The sequence below is a fragment of the Haematobia irritans genome, chromosome 1, assembly GCF_050003625.1.
Source record: "Haematobia irritans isolate KBUSLIRL chromosome 1, ASM5000362v1, whole genome shotgun sequence".
NCBI lineage: Eukaryota > Metazoa > Arthropoda > Insecta > Diptera > Muscidae > Haematobia > Haematobia irritans.
In genome coordinates, this window is record NC_134397.1 from 208,747,689 (window position 1) to 208,771,895 (window position 24,207).

The following is a 24,207-nucleotide window of genomic DNA, read 5'->3' on the forward strand; positions in this document are numbered from 1 at the left end:
CATTTCCTGTGAATCTGTTAAAATTTTGGACCACTCTCCACATTTCCTGTGAATTTGATAAAATTTTGATACAATTTGATCAAAAATGTGTGTTTCGGAAAGTAGAATTGTTACGACAAATTTTGAGAAAGTTTCGGGCACTTCCTGCAGACGATTTTCTGGGACTATCCAGGAGAATCCGGGCGATCTGAGAAGCCATTACAGAGCTATTAAAATACCAGATGAGTTTCTAAATACCGAATTATATGAAATTTATATACATTTTGAAATACACTGAAAATAACCTATATTCTCACTTCATAGTTTAATTAATATGTTTTTTTTTTTTTTGCTTTTATTAGATTGATTTATTTAAGAATGTAGGCTCTTTAATTGTTTCGAGTATATACATTTTTTATTTTCATTGGTATTTGGTATAATGCTGAAAGTAGTATTGTTGGACCATTTTAAATTGGGTACATATATAGTTTATATGACTTTAAGTAGATAATACAGTTAAATGTGTCACTTTTGTTTTGTTTATTTGTTGATGATATCCAGGCTATTCTAGGAATCGAATTCAGTACATTATTGGTTATAGTGCTATATCACTTTCTATCTATCTATCTAAATATTGATCATCATCATCATCATCGTTTATCTTAAACAGTTCGATTTTGACTATTATGGAGGGGAATAGTTAAGTATAAGGTTTTTTTTATAGTCCTGGATATTCTTACGATTTTGTTCTTGTTTGTTTAGTTGGGAGAAATGTAAGGTTTTCAAAAAATATGCCAATATTTAATTGCACAAATAAAACTGTACAAAAATGTTTTAATCTGTTTTTTTTATTTTCTTTTGTTGTTTGTTTGTTTTTTTCTTTGTTTTCATTGTGTATTTTCAAATAGTTTTGTACGATATGTTTTTCTAATAGATAAAAAGATCGTTTATATGAATGATATTTGTATATACGGCCATTTATGGCATAATATATGCATATAAGTATAAATAGATGTAAATAAAAAAATTAATTTAATAAATATTTTAGTACAATACAGTGGATTTCTATGCACCATATAAAGATAAGAAATATTTTCAATGTTGATAAATATTTTTGTATCACTTATTATGATAGAGAACAAATGGGAAATGAGGCTCTAAACGTAATATTAAATTTACACATCCTATGGATGATGACTTTGTAGAATAGGCTATTGTAAGATATCGTTGTTCAAAAACATCAAAAGAAAAACTACTTTCCTCCAGAATGAAATTGTAGACTTTTTAGTATGAGAAGAGAGTTTAGAAATTAGAGGTCTGCACAATTCATTTGTAAATGAAGAGTACACGTGTACTTGGTACCTGTGTACATCTATTTGAGAGAGTCGCAAAACAATTGGTACACATTTTGATGAACACCAAAAGCCACGAGTAACTTCTTGTTGTTACTCTGATGTATTTACTACCAACAAACACATATTCCTCTTTCTCTCTTATTGAAGTGTACTCAGAGTGATCACGTCGAGTATGTTGCGAGAACAAAACTTCATAGAGTACTTCATGTACTACGTGCAGTTTCAGAAATATAAAAAAAAACAGTTACTCTCCATAATATATGTTTTCGGTTTGTTGTAAAGAACGGCAAACGTTAAGGTAAGTATGTGACATACATAAATATATGAAACATGTGACATACATACATATATATGATTAATAATAATGGAAAGTTTTGTTTCGCACATAACTGAGAAATACTTGTGGTACCACGTGAAGTGAAGAGAATCCATGTTGTATATTTTCTCAAGTACTTGCATTTTTATTGTTCCTTTTTTTCGGAACACATATTTTTTCGGATAAGTACTTGGTGGTATTTAACAAGCAAGTGTTCTCTTCACTTCACTACTTGCGCTCTGAGAGAAAGACAGTGTATGTACTATATTCGACAGCGAATTGCATACATGTAGCGAAAAGTTATTCGATGCAGACCTTTATTCACCCAGAGAAGGAATATGATCACCTCAACCATGTTTCAAGAGCAAAATGTTATTTTTGAATGGTGACCATGTAACATGTTTGTCGCAACCATGTTATTTTCTCGGAGATTGTGTGTCTGATTTCGGCAAGCATATTATTTTTGTCGAGAAAAGAACATTTTTGCCATAAACATGTTACATGGTCACCATCCAAACATTTTGCTCTTGAACATTGGTTGAGGTGATCATATTCATTCTCTGCGTGTTACAAATACATGAATATAAAGGGAGAGAAACATGTTTTGATAGTCTAACAGACTACCAAAAACTTGATCCGCCAATAGATTGGCAACCCGTAATTTCATTCGGATCAGATCACATCCCCATAATGCTCATCATGGACCGAACCTACGATTTTATAATCTTTGAACGGCGGACGTTTATCAACCAAACGAGTGTTAACTGGGAAGGTTTCAGAGAATACACCGATCGTCGCTTCAGTGAGCTCTTGTCCCCCTTCCATGTTCGTGTTGCCCAGAGAGTGTACCGGGACATTATCAACACAGCAACCGTTTGCTTCATTCACGCTTGTTGAATTTCGTTGGTGAGACACAATTTTCCAACAGAAGCAGCCGAACTCGCAGACGAACGACTCGTGATAACCCTTCTGATCATAGAATCATGAAACTAAATCTATTCTAATATTCGGCGAGCGCAAACGGAATACATTATTAGAGCACCTGAAGCAATGTAACCAAAGCACTGGTAAGTTGTGGTTAACAGAAAGACCCCTATCGAACCCAGCTACAGTCACTTTTGGCGATAAAGACCGAAGAAATGCGCGAGGTTTTTAAACCGAAGGATTTGGGAATATTGGGAGTCAAGTATTTGACCAGACTCCTCAATCCTTGTCCTATGAATCACTCATACCTGATGTCTGGAAACTTGGTTGGGAGTTTCCATTACTGAAACCAGTCAGAGACTCGAACAGGGCTGAATTGTAAAAAACGATCTCCTTTCTGTGGGTAGGAGACAATTGAGACACTACTCGTATCTAGCCTTGCGAAAAATTTCCAGCTGCCAACCATCAACATCGATTCTGTAAAGTTCACAAGAGAATGATAACTTTGCAGGTCATTACAGCGTACAAAATATGGGATTCCACCTGTCCAAGCCGTGTCACGGAACGGCCCTTCTGGGCTTTAACTTATCGGAGGCATTTAATAGGTCAAAAACCGGACTTGCCCGCAGAGGTATTTTAGAACCCAATGTTTGGTTCCTGCCGGGAAATGTTTTCGTGGAATTTAGAGATAAAACGTCAGTGTCTGGTAGATTTAAACATGTAGTTCTCCAAGTTGGGGTGGCATCTTCGGCACTGTAATTATCTTCTATTTCACTCCTTCCTGATGGCGTTGAGATTGTATCATATACGACGAATTATGACATCCGGACCCATAGTTGATGATATCTGCTATCGATTAAACATCTTTTTTACTGATATTATAGTGAAGATATTCGCCACCTAATCCTCAATGTGGCTGCGGATTCAGTTCATGGACAGCCGAAGCACGCAAGGCAGCTGTATGTATGGATGCCTCAGACAAGTGAAAGCCAGTGCCCATAGAATCCTGCATCATCTTTATGTGAATCCTGCATCATCTTTATGTGAAGGTAAAGATCCTCCCTGTGCATTGCAATCGCAGTAACCCTTTAAATGATCCAACTAAAATCAGACACCCTCAATTTCTACCTAGCAGTGAATGATTGCAGCGTAGGTCTCCTCTGTAATGAAGGTCCACATCACACGCGTACGTGTTTGCTTGTTCAGTCAAATCTACCCAACTCACCTCTTGATTACTCTGGGGGCATTCCATCGTAGTTGCAGTGTTCCTCGATCTGGACACAGAATATTTTGCAAAATCTACCAAAACAACAATAATTCTACCAATCTACAAAACAGTAGAAAATCTACCATTTTTGTTAGAATTCGAATTTGTGGCAACGTGCAACCAAGCCGTGGAGTAGGAATGCTTATCCAGGAAGGGTAAAAAATTGCGTAACAATGATATCAGTTTTTTTTAATACGAAGGCTGAAAATAAGTGAAATTCTACATTTCTAATTCACATAATAATAAGTAGTATTTATGGCACTTTATTGTTTTTAATTTCGTAAATCTTATTTGGACAAATCAATCACAATAAATAGCTATTGTGAATAAAAAAAACACATCTTCATTCAGTTGCATTTAATGTTTGTAATGGTGTCAAGTATATTGAACAGTCCTCTGCCCCAATATGGCTACACAAAAATATTTTAAATTCGATTTTTAATAAACAAATTTTTTTCAATGTACAAAGAATCCACTGTAATTTTTTTTTATTTATTTATAGTTGCCAATATAGACAAGAAAAACTAATGGCTAAAAATATATCTGTACTATTACTATGGGTCTCGGATCTTAATATTCCAAAGACAATTGCCGAGTGTAAGCTCTAAATAATATTTAAGAGATATAGTCAACACACAACTAAAAGAACTACGTCCTATATTTATCTGGAAATTATAGCAGAAACCTAAATATAGGACATATTCATGGTGGATATCTTATGGGGATATCTAAAACTAAATGCAGATCTACAATTTTGTGTAATCACCTAAATGCAATATTACACATTCTAAGACACTTTCAGCAAACAACTATAGAGTTGTGGTTGACGCATTCTCATGACTAGATATTATAGTCTTAATAGAATATAAATATATTGTAAGTATTAAGTTTGCATTTTGTATAGATATAAAAATATTTCTAAAAAAGAATTTAAGAAAATATAAGCTGACTTAAGAAAGATCTAAGAATGTTGTTGTGATTGTTATTGGGTGTAAATGTATAAAGATTATATACGGAATTACTATAGGCAACTTATTTCTAAAAAAAAAAATACTACACACACTTCCGATTTTCTCGTATTTACTCTCTTCAACAAAGTTGTCAGAATGTGTATAAATTTTCCTTTTGTATCTTTCGAAAATTTTATAGTATCTCACTATTGCTGTTGATATCTATTGCAATGGGTTTGTAACTATAAAATTATCCTATACGATACGATATACCTTTGAAGAATTAGAAGAATCTTATATAATAAAATTTGTATATAGTACTTCAAGTACATAACATACATATATATTTTCGTTATATGTTGACCAGGTTATATATAATTTTTTTGAGTGTATGTGTATATAATATTATTTGTTTTGTTTTTCCGACTATATGTAGACATTTTTGTATATATGTGTTTTTTTTCTTTGAATACATAAATACATATATATATATATAGTATATAATTAGTATATTAGAATATTCTAACGACTTATTTATGTCATTGATTTTTTGGGGGGTTGGAGTACATCTAACCATTGGTATTTGAAACACCACACTTTGAGCGTAAAATGGCTGCTAATCTTTGTGTTAGAGGTTCTGTTGGTGATTCAGAATCACTGCAGGATGTTGAGGGAATCTTGTTACCTATAAAAAAAAAAAAAACAAATTGATAAGTAATTATTTATAAGTCTGGAAAGTAAATGAATTAGTAGTTGCCTTAATCGAGATGAATAAGGCATCTCGATTAAGAGTTCAGAGTCAAGAGTTGGCGGGGAACAAAGGCACTGAGATTATGACGAACGATAAAAGACCGGAAGAGAAATATTGAAAGCCAAGTAATAATTATTCTGAATTAAGCCACATCAAGATCATCCATATGAAACTACACGGGGACGAACACATAAAATTTTAAATAAAAACAAGTATATACGGCCGTAAGTTCGGCTAGGCCGATTCTTATGTACCCTCCAACACGTAGAAACTTCTACTAAGACGGTCATCCACAATAAAATTACTTCGGTTGCGGCCGATGCCAAGGCATCTTAAAACTTTTTAACATCATCTTCTAAATTGTAAGTTAGTCCATGCGGGATATCGTATATAGTAGACAAAAGAAAGGTCGATTAAACACGTATATATTCAGTTCTTGACCGGTATAAATAGGGAAGAAATAATTACGAACCGATATGAATTTTTGTGCTGTAATTATAGAGCCAGAATTGAAGTCGCTTTATATGGGGGCTATATACAATTATGAACACGTGTCTAACAAAAATGGCAGATTTTTTACTGTTTGGTAGATTGGTAGAATTCTTGATGTTTTGGAAGATTTTGCAAAATAACAGGTTGGCTGATAAGTCCCCCGTCTGACACATAGATGGTGTCGCTAGTATTAAATGCATATTATTTTTATATAAAGGGTGATACAGTCAAAATTTGGTCAAGGGAAAACGCGTGTAAATCGGTGAAATCGTTTATTTAAAAAATCAAATTAAATTTCTTTTTCAAGTTCAATTAGTATAAAATTCAGGAAAAATATTCAGTTAGGCTTTCGCTTTTCCAAATCCGAATTGCCGGGCCTCACGCTTGACACCTGCCATCAGATTTTGTACAGCCACCTTGTCCACCTTCTTCGCCGCAGAAAGCCAGTTTGCCTTGAACTGCTGCTCGTCCTTAGCAGTTTTTTTGGTCTTCTTTAGGTTCCGCTTGACAATAGCCCAGTATTTCTCAATTGGACGGAGCTCTGGCGTGTTGGGAGGGTTCTTGTCCTTGGGAACCACCTGCACGTTGTTGGCGGCGTACCACTCCATGGCCTTTTTACCGTAATGGCAAGATGCCAAATCCGGCCAAAACAGTACGGAACAACCGTGTTTCTTCAGGAAAGGCAGCAGATGTTTATTCAAACACTCTTTCACGTAAATTTCTTGGTTGACAGTCCCGGAAGCTACGAAAATGCTGCTTTTCAAGCCACAGGTACAGATGGCTTGCCAAACCAGATATTTCTTTGCGAACTTTGACAGTTTTATGTGCTTGAAAATATCTGCTACCTTTCCCCTTCCTTTTGCCGTATAAAACTCCTGTCCCGGAAGCTGCTTGTAGTCGGCTTTGACGTAGGTTTCGTCGTCCATTACCACGCAGTCAAACTTCGTCAGCATCGTCGTGTACAGCCTCCGGGATCGCGCTTTGGCCGTCGTATTTTGTTTATCATCGCGATTTGAAGTCACTACCTCCTTGTAAGTCGATAGTCCGGCTCGTTTTTTGGCTCGATGCACGGTTGTAGACGATACACCCAGCTTATTTGCGGCATCTCGGAGAGAGAGGTTAGGGTTTCGCTTGAAACTACCGGCAACTCTCTTTGTCGTCTCAGCGGCTTCCGGTTTTCGATTTCCCCCCGATCCAGACTTCCTGGCTGTCGACAAACGTTCCCCAAACACTTTAATTACATTTGTAACGGTTGATTTGGTAACTTTTAGCGATTTTGCCAGCTTTGTGTGCGAGTAGCTCGGATTTTCGCGATGCGCAAGCAAAATTTTGATACGCTGCTGTTTTTGCTTGGACGGCATTTTGACAACTGAAGAGTGAATTCCAAAATCAAAATAGGAGCAACATTCTACACACACACACACCTTCAAAATGAGGGGTGTTCAGGTTTTTTAAATGCAAAATTGAAAGAAATACGTCAAGTTTATATTGACCAAATTTTGACCGTATCACCCTTTATCTTTCGCCCGATATGCACTAATATGGACCCAGCAGCCAGAGTTTTATACCGATTTGCTTGAAATTTTGTACAAACATAACACTTAGTCGTATAGTCAAGTGTGCAAAATGTGATTGAAATCGGTTCAGATTTAGATATAGCTCCCATATATATCTTTCGCCCGATATGGACTTATATGGCCCCAGGAAGCCCGATTTTTGGGCAATTTGGTTGAAATTTTGCACTAGGAGTACAATTGGTAGTATAGTCATGTGTGCCAAATTTGATTGAAATCGGTTCAGATTTAGATATAGCTTCCATATATATTTTTCGCCCGATGTGGACTTATATGGCCCCAGAAGCCAGAGTTTTGGCCCAATTTGGTTGAAATTTTGCACTAGGAATACAATTAGTAATATAGTCATATGTGCCAAATTTGATTGAAATCGGTTCAAATTTAGATATAGCTCCCATATATATGTTTTTCTGATTTCGACAAAAATGGTCAAAATACCAACATTTTCCTTGTTAAATCGCCACTGCTTAGTCGAAAAGTTGTAAAAACTACTCTAATTTTCCTAAACTTCTAATACATATATATCGAGCGATAAATCATAAATAAACTTTTGCGAAGTTTCCTTAAATTTGCTTCAGATTTAAATGTTTCCCATATTTTCTTACTAAAAATGTGTTCCACCCTAGTGCATTTTTTGATTTTGTAAAAGTCTATGAAATTCTGTCCAAATCGAGTGATATTTAAATGTATGTATTTGGGACAATATTTTATATGTAGCCCCCAACTCATTTGACGGATGTGATATTGTATCGAAAATTTAGATCTACAAAGTGGTGCAGGGTATAGTATAGTCGGCCCCGCCCGACTTTAGACTTTCCTTACTTGTTTTTTAATAAATTACAAGGTTAGGTTAGGTGGCAGACCGATGTATCTGGCTCACATCGACTATTCAGTCCATTGTGATACCACAGTGGTGAACTTCTCTCTTATCACTGAGTGCTGCCCGATCCCATGTTAAGCTCAATGATAAGGGACCTCCTTTTTATAGCCGAGTCCGAATGGCGTTCCACATTGCAGTGAAACCACTTAGAGAAGCTTTGAAACCCTCAGAAATGTCACCAGCATTACTGAGGTGGGATAATCCACCGCTGAAAAACTTTTTGGTGTTCGGTCGAAGCAGGAATCAAACCCACGACCTTGTGTATGCAAGGCGGCATGCTAACCATGCACCACGGTGGCTCCCTCAGAATAAATAAATTACAAACATTTTGCTACAAGCATACACATGTTTAGAAACTGGAATTAACAAATTGGTGAAACATAACATGTTTGCACAGTGCAAACATTTTTTTTTGTTTGAACAAATTCTGCACAGAAAATAATATTATAATTTTTGAGCTAACAATAAATTGTTGTTACAGAAAATTTTAAGTTCAACATTTTTTTTTTTTTGATATAATAAAATGTTTGTTGATATAACAAAATTGGTTGCCAAAGTGACTAAAATCGTAATTGAGACCAAATTTGGTTTCCTCAAATGAAAAGCCATTCCAGATTGTTACATCCCACACATATTCACCGAACATGGGGTCAAAATAAATGGCGAATATTAACGTAAAATTGGCGTAAAGACACCACTGAAGGCCTGTGAAGACAAACACTTTGGTCGCAAGCCACAGGACTCAGCACCATAGCATTCAACACACGTTTATCAAAAATGACTTAAAATTGATATTCCTGGCTTACTTTCTACCCCACTATGGTCTACAAAAATCTCCGAATATGCACACTTCCCTAAGGCCATAATTCGTGCCAAAGATAGCTAAGTCGAACAAATCTAAATTGATTCAAAAAAGTTTGTTCGCACCGAATCTTAAATATCCACCACCATCCTTAAATCACATATAACATTTTCCTCTGAAATCCTCTTGCATAGGGTGTTTCTTGAAAATACATAGAATTTCAAATGGACTATGATCATACTAACCCAAAAATATCGGTGTATGACCACTTCGCCTTCTATACCCTCAAGAAGTTAAATCGAACCGATAAAAACCTAAATTAGACACAAGTCTTTTTGGACCTAAAACACCTATAGATTTCCAAATTCAGGAAAATCGGATAAAAATTGCGGTTTATAGAAGCTCAAGAAGGCAAATCGTGAGATCGGTGTATATGAAGGCTATACCAAACCATGGACCGGTACACACCATTTTATGCACACTTCTTTGTGGTCCTAAAATACTTCTAGATCAATTTTCAGGTGAATCGGGTAAAAATTACGGTTTCCAGAAGCCTAAAAAGACAAAATCAATCCATACTTTGATAAACCCTATTTCGGGTTTACTTATTGACCATATAGAAGCAGCAACTTTTTCCGATTAGCATAATAATGTGGTTTTACTGAGAAATGGCCAAACAAACGATACACAATTTTACACAGAAAAAAAAGTGTCTTGTAAATTTAAGGACCATTTTGACTTCCACATAGTTCAACAAATTTACTGTAATATAGTTCATTTTTCGTAACCACAACGAAAATTAACTTAGCTAAAGCAAATCTTATAAAAATTCAGTAAATGTTTTTTAGTTCACTAACTACGATATGGGAAGGATTTTTCCTTAAATAAATTTCCAACACAGTAGTTAATGCATCGTTGATTCTATTATAAAAATACATGGGCAATATAAAAATCTTACTACGAAATGTGGACTAAATTTACTAAGAAAAAATTTTGTATGGAAAAAAATTTTTGTAGTAAAAATTAACTTAACGACATTACCGATTCGTACGATGGCTACCTACAGATTATTTCCCTTTTTATTATATGTTGAAGTGTTTTTACTCACATTGAAAATTTTAGATAAAGTAGAATAAAAAGTAGTTAATATAAACCTAGACGGGTGTATATAATTTTTTATAGATTCCTCATAGATTTGGTATATATTTTACCTTAACTTATAGATAGAATTCCAACTAATCAATAAACGCGCTACTGGAAAATGTGAGTGCATCATGCGAGGGAGTTTTTAGAGACATTTTGTGTATATCTCGTATGATTGTTTGTGTTTGTTATTGCGTCATTTATGCTGTTGTTGGTTGTTTTGATTCTAGAGACAATGGAATGTTCCTTGTGTGTTGTTGGTATCTTTTGTGGTGAGAGTTGTTTTTTTGCAATAGCAAGATCAGAAAGGGATCGTGTGTGTGTGTGGAGTTGTTTTTCTTTACGGCAGGTATGTATCCCTTATGACTATTTGTGTCTTTGAGTTTTATTGTTGCATTCAGTTATGTTGATGCATTTATGAAGTGCACACGTGGATTTAATTTTGCAAAATTGTACGTGCGGTATTGGTGTTTATTAGAGGTCTGCATCGAATAACTTTTCACTACATGTATGCAATTCGTTGTCGAATATAGTATATACACTGTCTTTCTCTCAGAGCGCAAGTAGTGAAGTGAAGAGAACACTTGCTTGTCAAATACCACCAAGTACTTATCCGAAACAATATGTGTTCCGAAAAAAAGGAACAATAAAAATGTAAGTACTTGAGAAAAAGTACAAGATGGATTCTCTTTACTTCACGTGGTACCACAAGTATTTCTCAGTGATGTGCGAAGCAAAACTTTCCATTATTATTAATCATAGATATGTATGTATATCACATATTTCATATATTTATGTATGTCACACACTTACCTTAACGTTTGCCGTTCTTTATAATAAACCAAAACATATATTATGGAGATTAACTGTTTTTTTTGTATTTCTGAAACTGCACTTGGTACATGGAGTACTCTATGAAGTTTTGTTCTCGCAACATACTCGAGGTGATCACTCTGAGTACACTTCAATAAGAGAGAAAGAGGAATATGTGTTTGTTGGTAGTGAAGACATCAGAGTAGCAACAAGAAGTTACTCGTGGCTTTTGGTGTTCATCAAAATGTGTACCAATAGTTTTGCGACTCTTTCAAATAGATGTACTCATGTAGCAAGTACACGTGTACTCTGCATTTACAACTGGAATTGTGCAGACCTCTAGTGTTTATTAATGAAAATACATTTATTTCGAAACATTTTAGAAACTGAGAAGTGAATCATGTGATGTTAGAGGAATCAAAAACGCTTTTTATTGATAAAAAACAAATAACAGATTAAGGAACTGTATATTTCTGTTAATATGTTAGTTTAAAATTAGTGCGGATTTTAAATTGATTTACATAAAAAATATACAACATGAGTGGTAATAGGATGATTTATATTTATTCTACATCTGGATCACAGGTTGAGAAGCAACCATTTTTTTGAATCTATATTTTTTATGTTACAGCAATTCCTACAGGTGAGTACTAAGTTCGAGTTTAGCCGCTAAAATTAAAAATAAATCACTAAGCAAAGTATAAAATTATACGTCTTCGATACAAATTTAAATATAACTTGATGGAGAATAGCCCAAATCAAGTTTTTTATAAAGATTATTTTTTATAATGGATTATTAAAGAAAACTTATCATGGAAATTGCAATTTTAGCCGCTAAACTCGAACTTAATATCCATCTTAAATACTAAATGCTATACTGACAAGTGGAAATTATGTCTAATTTTATAATATTTTTATTTCAAATATATTCTGAGAATAATTTCAATAACATCCCATTTGTCCATGGATATGATTCCAATAGTGTACCTACTGGATGGATTTTTCAATGTGGTAAGTTATTCTATAAACGGTATTTTGTCCGTTTTTAATAAAACCAAAATTTCAATTTATTAAAAATTATTTTTTTTCACTTGCAGGTAGACAGGTCTCGTAATGGTAATTTTTTGAATATTCTTACTGTTTAATACTAATTAAGCTGATATCCTTATTGGCTCTAGGAAATACTCTTGAAAACCGTAAGTTAAAGATCAATATGAACGATAGAATTAATTAATTAATAATATTTTTCTTATATTTTGTATAAATTTGCAATTTCAGATGCTTATAAGCCAGATCCGCCCAACAAAAGTTAGCCAAAATCGATGAAATTGGACAATTCAATTGAATATAGCAACTTATGCCACATATATCTTTCATATGGATAGAAAACATGGAAATTTAAATTAATTAGTTTAGTCCTAATAACATAGAATGTTACTCTTTTGAAGAAGCAATTACTAACTACCGACAAGTAAATGCGTCAAACGTACTAATAAAAATATTTCCTTTATTGTATATCATAAGCCATAGTTTTGTGTAATATAATAATAATTTTTTGAAATAAAATACTGGTGGTTATAGAAAATTGACTTGTTTTGTACGAAAAATTTCTTAGTTGTATACAGGCTTGTTGTACCTTTGATTCCTCAATTTCTCTACTTTTTTGAAAATTATACCGACAAACAGTTTATTTCAAACCAATTTCTTAATACAGGTTTCCCAAAAAATTGTTAATTTTTCCGGATAGCAGAAATATTTTGAATGAGTTTAACTATATTCTTCCCACAGCATAGTAATAATGAACTAAAATACGATGTAATACATGAACTAATTTATAAGAAAATCATGAACTTATCTAGATGAAAAAAATCTTTGGCGCCAAATCATGGTCATTCTTACTATGGGTTAGTTCATTTTTCATAAAAAATAGTAAACTTTTTTTTCGGTGTACATCCCATTATCGGGTTCGTGTGTAGTCCACAAGTACTAACTCATATTCATAGTTTAGTCTCAACTTACCATTGCTCACATCCAAATCAGTGGTATTGAAATCTTTGGGAAAATGTAGACTTGCAGGCACTATATCATCCTCCTCCTCCAGCAATAGACTCGAATACGAATGCGTTGTATTGTCACTGCGACTGCTGATTTTGCCACCACTCGAAGAGTTACGCGAAGAATTTGAACCATTTCGAATGGCACCATCACCACTGCCACCACAAGCATTACCTGAGGAATTATCTAAGTCTAAAACATCTCCCACTATAATTTGGTGTTCATCAACAGGCAAATCGTCGCCACTGCTGCTCATAATATCATCATCGTCATCATCATCATCTCTTTCATCGTCGTCAACATCATCTTCGCAATCTCCATCATCAGCATCCACAGAATCACTTAGACTTACACCCACAGAACCACTGCTAAAAACGCCACAAGCCGCTTCATCTTCCTCCTCTTCGTCGTCAACATCGACATCATCCTCTTCAATGCTATTGCTGTGACTGCTAATATTTGAATTGGGATCAGCTGACTCCTCGACAGCATCACCATCCAGGTGATAAACAGCATCTAAATCTCCCAAATGCGGTCTTCTCGCATGTTGACGTTGTCGATGTTGTTCATCACATGCTAAAGCCTCAAGTTCATCACTTTCTCCTGCCGATGGATCAGATGAAGGAGCTTCCAGTACTAATTCCGGCGAGGACGATGATTTATTATAGTTTTCATCACTGTCACTGGAGGCGGCATCTTTTGTGGCAAATGCAAGGAAGGAAGAGAAAGAAAATAAACAAAACCTCAAAATTATTTCGTGGCTTCCATTCAGTGTATTGTTATGAGGATGCCTAAATGCGGGTACGTTTGGCATCTTTGCCATTTAAAGGGTTATCATATTGATGGTAAACATCATCATCTCATTCTTAACCCTTTCACAGCCGAAATAAACCTAATGTTAAAAACTTTTATTTTTCTTATGTTTTTACTTGTACTAACAGCATGTAGAACAAAAATTGTCATTTTGAAAACCTACCTCAATTACTTGAAGAGCTTGTTCTGAAAACTTGATTCTTGAATTGTGACCAAATGGCCTTACGAAAATAAGCGCTATTTGGCCTATAATATCTTTCAAAGTGTGAGAGAAAATACAAAAAAGAACCCGAAAAAGTATCAGCTATAGTTTTTGTATAAATGTCCATGTATTAGAAACATACAGTAGAAAAATTTTCTCAAATTTTCGTATTTTTCGTTTATTGTTAAAGAAGTTAATAAAAATGTATTTTAGACCTCACCAATATGGACAATATTTATAGTTTATTTAGATTAAAGCCTCTGCTTTAAAATTATATCGAGAAATATATTGAAACTAGGTGGGAAAATATAATTTGGTGTCTTTTTTGAATGTCCTTCTAAGTGAACATCGATTGTGAAAGGGTTAATAGGTAAATATTTATTGAGCTGTTTAGCTAGAGGAATTTGCTGCTATCTATGGTAGTTTTCGAGTTGGAAGACAATGGGTCCAAAGTTCAAATGGAGACACATTTAAGGATATTTGAGCAAATGCACATTTAAGGATATTTGAGCAAAGCATTTTCAATATTTTAAAGATTTTCATTGAATTTTGGATTTTTCGGGATTGATATCGAATTAACATCTTTTTCGCTCTAGGACGCATATTAGAGAAGATATTAGCAAATTAAGCATTTCATATAAAATTTTCGATTTTATGAGGATGTTCTTCTAATTTTGGATTTTTTGAACATGATCATGAATTATTTTCCTTTTCACTCCAGGAATACAATATATGAACAAAATAAGTTGATCATATATTTTGTTAATTTTTTAAGGACTTTCTTTGAATTGGTTTTGACATTGATTCCGAGCCAAAGATGCGGCTTCATTACAATAACGACATACTGATCTCATTTATCGAATTTTCAGATTAAAAAAAAAATACTTTAAAGTAAAAAGTGTTTTCTTAATTTAAATTAAATTAAATAAAACAAGTATATACGGCCGTAAGTTAGGCCCTCCACCATGAATTGCGTAGAAACTTCTACGAAAGACTGTCATCCACAAATTTCAACTCACATGGTTGTTAAATATCATATACTACCACCACGTACTAAATTTCAACCAAATCGGATGAATTTTGCTTCTCCAAAAGGCACCGGAGGTCAAATCTGGGGATCGGTTTATATGGCAGCTATATATTATTATGGACTGATAGGAATCAATTCCTGCATGGTTGTTGGATACCCTATACTAACATCACGTACCAAATTTCAACCGAATGGGAAGAATTTTGCTCTTCCAAGGTGCTCCGGAGGTCAAATCTGGGGATCGGTTTATATGGGGCTATATATAATTATGGACCGATATCGACCAATTTTTGCATGGGTGTTTGAGGCCATATATTAACATCAAAATTTCAAATTTCAACTGAATCAGATGAATTTTGGTCTTCCAAGAGGCTCCGGAGGTCAAATCTGGTGATCGGTTTATATGGTGGCTACATATAATTATGGACCGATATGGACCAATTTTTGCATGGTTGTTAGAGACCATATAATAACACCATGTACCAAATTTCAGCCGGATCGGATGAAATTTGCTTCTCTTAGAGCAATCGCAAGCCATATTTGGTGATCCGTTTATACGGGGGCTATACGTAAAAGTGGACCGATATGGACCAATTTTTGCATGGTTGTTAGAGACCATATACTAACACCATGTACCAAATTTCAGTCGGATCGGATGAAATTTGCTTCTCTTAGAGGCCTCGCAAGCCAAATTTTGGGGTCCGTTTATATGGGGGCTATACGTAAAAGTGGACCGATATGGCCCATGTGCAATACCATCCGACCTACATCAATAACAACTACTTGTGCCAAGTTTCAAGTCCATATCTTGTTTCGTTCGGAAGTTAGCGTGATTTCAACAGACGGACGGACGGACGGGCGGACGGACATGCTCAGATCGACTCAGAATTTCACCACGACCCAGAATATATATACTTTATGGGGTCTTAGAGCAATATTTCGATGTGTTACAAACGGAATGGCAAAGTTAATATACCCCCCATCCTATGGTGGAGGGTATAAAAATGTTAAATCAAAGATGCTAAAGCATCAAAATAGACTTAGCCTATTATTTGTCTTTAATGGCCAATGTAATATTTAAGTTTTTAATTATTTGTGATGGGCTATTTTTGGTCAATTTTTTGAAGATGCAAATAAAACAAAATTCATTTCATCATTTCCTAGACGTTTCGTCTGCTTTTTTCTATATTTGAAGCGTTTTTATCGTAAATCTTCTGATTCAATATTTCAGTTAATATAAGGATGATGTCTTTAAATCAAAAATGTGTTTATTTACTTTAAGGAATATTTGCCTTAGTTCAAAGAATTGCTCATTTAACGGAGGGATGCAAATTTCCAAAATATATGTCCTAAATTTAATTTAAAAAAATTGAAGCAAAGATTATAACCTTTATTTTAATTAAAATTTCATTATTTAAAAAAATTGTCCTTAATATTTTAAATTTTAGGATGGGCAATTTATCCTAAAATTTAGGTTGCGTAATCTTTAATATAACGTAAATATTTTTCTCAGTGTATAAAAGAAGTTTTTCATATGAAATTCCAGATTCTTTCGCTCAAAGACGTCTATTTAAGAAGATATGAGTTTTTCTTAACAAAATGTTTGACTCTAAATTTTAGGACACACAATATTAAGGAAAATTTTTTTAACTAATTTCTAATGAAAAGAAAGCTCAAAATCGTTGCTTTAAAAATTGTTTTCTTTAAATTTAAAAATTGTTTTCTTTGATGGAAGGAAATTTGTCCTCTTTATCTTTTTGCCTTTTAAAACTGAAATTACTCTTACTTCGGCCACTACAATATAGCCCCAAAGTTACTCTGTATTCCAAGAGTATTTTGTTGCGCATCTTTTGGAAAAAAAAATCAAGCCGATCGGATCATTACTTTAGGATTTATTGAGGTTTGAGAATAGTACGCGGACGTGTGAATAGGTCCATATGGACCTTGTACTGAATTTCACTAATAAATGCATGTTTTTGGGCATCATTATAATTTTTACTTGTTCTGAACACAAAGACCTAAACTCAAAGACATTAGGTATGATGATAAAAACAAAAAATTCTAAAAACAAAAATACACATTCGAATTTCGAAGAACAAAAATACACACATATTTATTTTAGCCGTCATTGAGAGAGTAACAAACGTACATGTGCACCGAATGTATGTGTTTGTTGTTTTTTTTATGATTATTTATTCTCACACATACATTCTCAACTTTATTTCTGCGCATCAGTGAAGTAATCCCTAAATTGCTTTGAGTTCAGGTAGACGTATGAAAGAGTATAAAAGAAGTTGTAGTTTCGTAAACCAAATCAGTCAAAGTTTAGACAGCGAAGAGTAAAATCGTGTGTGATACAAACAAAAATAAAGGGTGATTTGTTAAGAGCTTGATAACTTTTTTAAAAAAAAAAAAACGCATAAAATTTGCAAAATCTCATCGGTTCTTTATTTGAAACGTTAGATTGGTCCATGACATTTACTTTTTGAAGATAATTTCATTTAAATGTTGACCGCGGCTGCGTTTTAGGTGGTCCATTCGGAAAGTCCAATTTTGGGCAACTTTTTCGAGCATTTCGGCCGGAATAGCCCGAATTTCTTCGGAAATGTTGTCTTCCAAAGCTGGAATAGTTGCTGGCTTATTTCTGTAGACTTTAGACTTGACGTAGCCCCACAAAAAATAGTCTAAAGGCGTCAAATCGCATGATCTTGGTGGCCAACTTACCGGTCCATTTCTTGAGATGAATTGTTCTCCGAAGTTTTCCCTCAAAATGGCCATAGAATCGCGAGCTGTGTGGCATGTAGCGCCATCTTGTTGAAACCACATGTCAACCAAGTTCAGTTCTTCCATTTTTGGCAACAAAAAGTTTGTTAGCATCGAACGATAGCGATCGCCATTCACCGTAACGTTGCGTCCAACAGCATCTTTGAAAAAATACGGTCCAATGATTCCACCAGCGTACAAACCACACCAAACAGTGCATTTTTCGGGATGCATGGGCAGTTCTTGAACGGCTTCTGGTTGCTCTTCACTCCAAATGCGGCAATTTTGCTTATTTACGTAGCCATTCAACCAGAAATGAGCCTCATCGCTGAACAAAATTTGTCGATAAACACATTTCGAACCGAACACTGATTTTGGTAATAAAATTCAATGATTTGCAAGCGTTGCTCGTTAGTAAGTCTATTCATGATGAAATGTCAAAGCATACTGAGCATCTTTCTCTTTGACACCATGTCTGAAATCCCACGTGATCTGTCAAATACTAATGCATGAAAATCCTAACCTCAAAAGAATCACCCCTTATATATAGCAAGTAATTTGGACGTTGCTGAAATTGTTGTACGCCGTAGCACACGTTACCAGCAAATGACTGCGGATGAAAGGCGTGCAGCTGATAGTAGATTTGCTGATTTTATGGATGAAGAAATTGATATTGCTGCAATTGATAATTATGAAGTTGAGGATGATGAAGATCGCACATACCAACATGCTGAAGAGTCAGATGCCGAAACTGAAGGATACGTCGAGCTAAATGAAGATACTGATGACGACGATGATCAAGAGGAAGAAAATAATGGACAGGAAACGAATGAAAGTTACTATATTGGTAAAGATGGCACCCAATGGAGTAAAAAAGCACCACCAACATCACGCACTCGTTATCATAACGTGGTCGACTTCAGAAGAAAGAAACCAGGACCAACAGGAAATATACACGACCCCTATACAATAATGCGTTCAATCATGACAGAGGAAATAATACACTTAGTGCTACGTGAAACAAATCGTAAAGGCAGGGAGGTTACAGCTGCATGGAATTTGGCGAATCCCACTAAGAAAAAGGAGTGGAAGCCAGTGACAGTGAAAGAGTTTGACGCCTTTGTAGCTATTATTTTGTATGCTGGACTAACAAGATCAAACCAAGAACCAGCTATGGAATTATGGGACCCGACGCGTTGCCCAATATACAAAGCTGCGTTGTCGTACGATCGCTTCATGTGTATAAAGCAATTTATTCGATTCGACAATGGAAACACTCGACAACAGTGACTCATCAACAGCAAAACTGCGGCTATTGACGACATTTGGGAAATGTTGCAACATAACTTGGCAGCAGCTTACACTCCTCATGAAGCACTAACAGTTGATGAGCAGTTGTTCCCTTACAGAGGCCGCACCCGCTTCACACAATATATTCCGCCAAAGCCAGCTAAATATGGTTTGAAAGTATGGTGGTTATGCGACTCACAGAGTTATTATCCTGTGAAGGGAATGATATATTCTGGAAAACTGCCAAACCCACAACGGGAGATAAACCAAAGGCAGAATGTAGTGCTGGATCTTGTGGAAAAATATTTAGATGCTGGCCGTACTATATACGCGGATAATTTCTTTATCACTCTTGACTTGGCGCGTATTTTGTTGAGGAGGAAGACCTCATATGTTGGTACAGTGCGCTACAACAAAACATTCATTCCACAGGAGTTCAAGAAGAACCCGAAGCGCACCATCAATAGTACATTATTTGGGTTCAACGAGGGGGATATATCGTTCTTGTTACTGCTAACGAAACAATTGGCCACACCAAATATCGAAGAACGTGTCCTGAACAACCATATAACCTCATATCCAAGGATACGCCAAGCGATGGAAGCATTCGATGTCAGGGTAAGAAAAACATCTTCAAATTCAAGAATAGAATATATATTTATTTGTTTTTTATTTTTCTTTTCACTTCAGGTATTACCAAGACCGATGGAAGACAATGTACCGTCGTTTGCGGCTAGGTCATGTAGACCGTCATGTAGGCTTTGCCGTTCTGACTACGGCCGGCAGCGGAAAACGCGGGCATACTGCTTCGGCTGCGGCAACGCTGTTTGCGGAGAGCATAGCACACTTTTACATCGCTGCAACACCATCGCACAGGGCAGGGGACAAGAAGTAAACGCTCAACAACAATAATTTTTAAATTTTTTTCTAATAGTCTAGAAAATTCAAGAAAAAAATTTTTAAAAAATATTTTTTTATGTAGAATTTAGTTATAAACAATAATAAAAAGAAAACAAAAAATCCAAAAAAATGTATATGAAAAAAAACAAGATTAAAAAAAGGTCCGTATGGCCTTTTCACATGGCCGTGAAGTGAAGTTCAGAACTGTCACTCATCGGTGGGTTAAATTAGATATTGAATCTTATAAAAGATATTGAATCTTTGGATTAAAGGTAAAAAAGTTTCAAATATAGGCTAATATTCATTTTGAGGATTTTGTAAATCTGTTTTAAAGCTAGTTTAACATTAAGAAACCATATTTTTTTTACATATCCCAATTTAAAGTGGCATTTATTTCTACATAAATAATTTTGTTAATATATCGCTAGAATGAAAATTTGGTAAATGAGACCTGTATCCTAATTTTAACTTTATAGAGCCTAGATTTATAGAGCTTTCTAAAAAATGCCTTTACTTTAAAGAAGATACATCTTTGGCTCGGAATCATAACCAAATTCTTTAAGGGGAGATAAACCTATTTTGAGTTCAAATAAACTTTCTTTGAGTGTATTTATGAGTAAAAAAATCATATGAAATTTTAGATTTTATTGAAAATTGTTATGAAATTTTGGATTTTCGAATTAACCTCATTTTCATGCCCGGTCGATAATTTACTAATAGAAATCCCGGTTTCTTATCCTACTAATAAGTATGCACTAATTTAATTTATTAGGACATTTTTTATCAATTCAATTCAGTGAATTGAAAACACAACATGGAAATATTGATTTCCATGTTGTGTTGATATCACAATATCTTTAATTATATAAAATTTTATGATTTTAATATAATTCTTTTGTTTATACTTACACGCAAAAAATAATTCTTTCCTCCCAAACGAAATTTTAGACAAAAAAAGTTCGTTTCTCATTTGCTTTTCGCTGTAAGGAAGTGTATTTGGAAGGAATGTATATACTTTTTGTGATAAACGTTTATTCCTTTCCAGGATGTAAAAACAATTTCATAAAGACAAACTCCAAAAAAAACATTGTTTTCTTGCTAATTGCATTTTCCCTCATATCCACCAGGTTTTTTTAGTTCTTAACATATTTTCCTGTAATACCAACAATGTAGAAGAAATTATACGATTTTATAAATTTTTAAAATTTGTTACCTTTCGCCTGGATGGAGAATCGAACCGCGGACCATGCACTTTGTAAGCCAACACACTAACCACTGACCTATGTACCTGTTATGGTCATCAATAGATAAATATCCAAATATCCATATCCACGAACCGAATAAACAAAGTTTATTTAACAGAAATAAACATTTAGTTTGGCACCGTGGAGCAGTGGTTGCTACGTCCGACTTGCATGCCAAGGGTCGTGGGTTCGATCCCTGCTTCGACCAAAGTTTTTTTTACATATATTCCAGATATGTTCGGAAGATTCCGAAAAAATGTTCAACATCACATTGTAGTATAGTAAATTTTGAACTGTAAAATGTGTCTTATTGAAGACCTAAAGTCAGAAAAGTTATTCAAAAATAACTTTTTTTATTGAAAAAATAAAAATTTTGTAACAAACGAATTTTTTTTGCGATAAAAGTTTAAAATTTTCGAAGCAATTCAAAAAACTCTAACAAAAGAAAAACGTTTTCGGTACACGTTTTCCAAACGTTTTTTTTTTCTTTGCGTGTAATTTTAATACTTTGGTACGATTTTGAAGCATGTATTACCCTAGAGTGTGACCTGGGAATTTTTTCCATTGGTTTCATGACTATGTTTTAAAAATATGGGATTATAGATATCCAAATAATATATAGACCTGGTTTTTATTTTTAATAATTTGGTCACAATAAATACCCATATCTGAAGTTCTATTTTAATAGCCCTCTCAATCGTACTTACCCCGTAGTTTGTCCAATATCAATGGGTAGAATTCTTTTGCTGTCGAATTATGTGGTTCATATTGCAAGACTTTTGCCATGACAGGAAAGAAGAGTATATAATTTTTTTTTTTTGCAAACATCATTAAGAAAGGAAAAAGGAAAAACGAAAGTAAAATATGATTTAATTAGAAATGTTGTTAATTTTGCCATCCCAAGTTCATATAATGGATTTGTTTTCCGTCCTTGTTTTGACATTTTTCACATTGAATAAGTGACACTTACTTAGTTTGCAATATTTTAAAGCTTTTTTGTAATCCTTGAGCATAACAGATGATAGAAACTATAAGCAGAAAAAGGAAGAGAAAAATAAATACTCTATGAGATTTAATATAAGTATCAGTTATAAAATAAACAAAGTCTTCCTTCATAGATTGTTAAATGCTGCAAGGAAAATCTTTAATACTTGGACCCAATATTGTAAAATTGAGTACAAGGGTCAAATGTCATTTTTTTTTTTGACTAGTAAACCTTTTGTAGAAAACGTTGACAGATTTTTGCATCTAATCGAATAATAGACTTTTGATGCCAAAAAATGGATATCGTGTAAGTATTGGACATTCATCACAGATCCATGAAACAATAAAAAAAAATTAAAATGGTGAAGTTGAATGTAATAATTGATCGCCTTATGTTAATTAAAACATTACAGGAAGGCTGGTACGTAATGCAATCACGGTTGCCACTCGGGCCAAAAATAATATACCACAGTTTGGAGAAAATTTTATTTCAATAGAAAATTTTGCCAAAATTTTATTTAAATAAAAAAATTTTTTAATTTTTTTCTATAGAAAATTTTCGAAAAATTTTATTTCAGTTGAAAATTTTGTCAAAATTTTGTCAAAATTTTTTTCTATAGAATATTTCCATAGAAAAATTTGTTAAAATTTTATTTCCATAAAAAATTTTGTCAAAATTGTATTTCAAGAGAAAATTTTATCAATATTTTATTTATATAGAAAATTTTGTCAAAATGTAATATTTCTTTAGAAAATTTTGTCAAAATTGTATTTCAAGAGAAAATTTTATCAAAATTTTATTTCTATAGACAATTTTGTCAACATTTTATTTCAACAGAAAACTTTCTCAGAGTTATAGTTTTACAGAGAATTTTATCAAAATTTTATTTCTATAGAAAATTTTGTCAAAATTTTATTTCTGTAGAAAATTTTGTTAAAATTTTATTTCTGTAGAAAATTTTGTTAAAATTTTATTTCTATAGAAAATGTTGTAAAAATTTTATTTCTATAGTAAAATTTTGTTTCTATAGGAGGTTCTGCCAAAATGTTATTTCTATAGAACATTTTGTCACTATTGTATATCTATAGAAAGTTTTATCAAAATTTTATTTCTTATAAAATGTTATTTTAAATAAAATTGTCAAATTTTTTTCTATAGAAAATGTTGTCAAAATTTTACTTCTATGGACAATTTTGTCAACATTTTATTGCAATAGAAAATTTTCTCAAAATTTTAATTCTATAGAAAATTTTCTCAAAATTTTAGTTCTATAGAAAATTTTCTCAAAATTTTAGTTCTTTTAAAAATTTTCTCAAAATTTTAGTTCTATAGAAAATTTTCTCAAAATTTTAGTTCTATAGAAAATTTTCTCAAAATTTTATTTGATTAAAAAAATTTGTCAATTTTTTTTTCTATAGAAAATTTTGTCAAAATTGTATTTTATAGAAAATTTTGTCAAAATTTTATTTCTATAGAAAATTTTGTTAAAATTTTATTTCTGTAGACAAATTTTGTTTTTATAGAAAATTTTATTTCTATTGAACATTTTGTCAAAGTTGTATTTCTATTGAAAATTTTGGCAAAATTTTATTTCCATTGAAAATTTTGGCAAAATTTTATTTCTAAAGAAAATTTGTCAAAAATTTATTTCTATAGGAAATTTTGTCAAAATTTTATTT

The 24,207-nt window shown here is 33.4% G+C and overlaps 1 protein-coding gene and 1 long non-coding RNA gene across 2 annotated transcripts in view; one reads left to right on the forward strand and one right to left on the reverse strand.

Annotated features, from left to right (window-relative positions):
- Window positions 1-5,322: 5,322 nt before the first annotated feature.
- The window catches only part of LOC142222516 (uncharacterized), a 165,129-nt gene continuing 146,244 nt past the window's right edge, over window positions 5,323-24,207 (reverse strand). Inside the window, exons 6-9 of the mRNA XM_075292687.1 lie at window positions 22,514-22,571; window positions 22,251-22,319; window positions 13,266-13,997; window positions 5,323-5,476 (exon numbers count right to left, since the gene is read on the reverse strand). Of these exons, the coding sequence (XP_075148802.1) occupies window positions 5,361-5,476; window positions 13,266-13,997; window positions 22,251-22,319; window positions 22,514-22,571 (975 nt within the window). The 3' untranslated portion in view covers window positions 5,323-5,360. The remainder of the gene's footprint in view (window positions 5,477-13,265; window positions 13,998-22,250; window positions 22,320-22,513; window positions 22,572-24,207) is intronic.
- LOC142222517 (uncharacterized) lies at window positions 12,199-12,681 on the forward strand. The gene is made up of 3 exons (XR_012718321.1): window positions 12,199-12,257; window positions 12,344-12,442; window positions 12,525-12,681. It is a non-coding gene; the product is annotated as an uncharacterized LOC142222517 (long non-coding RNA).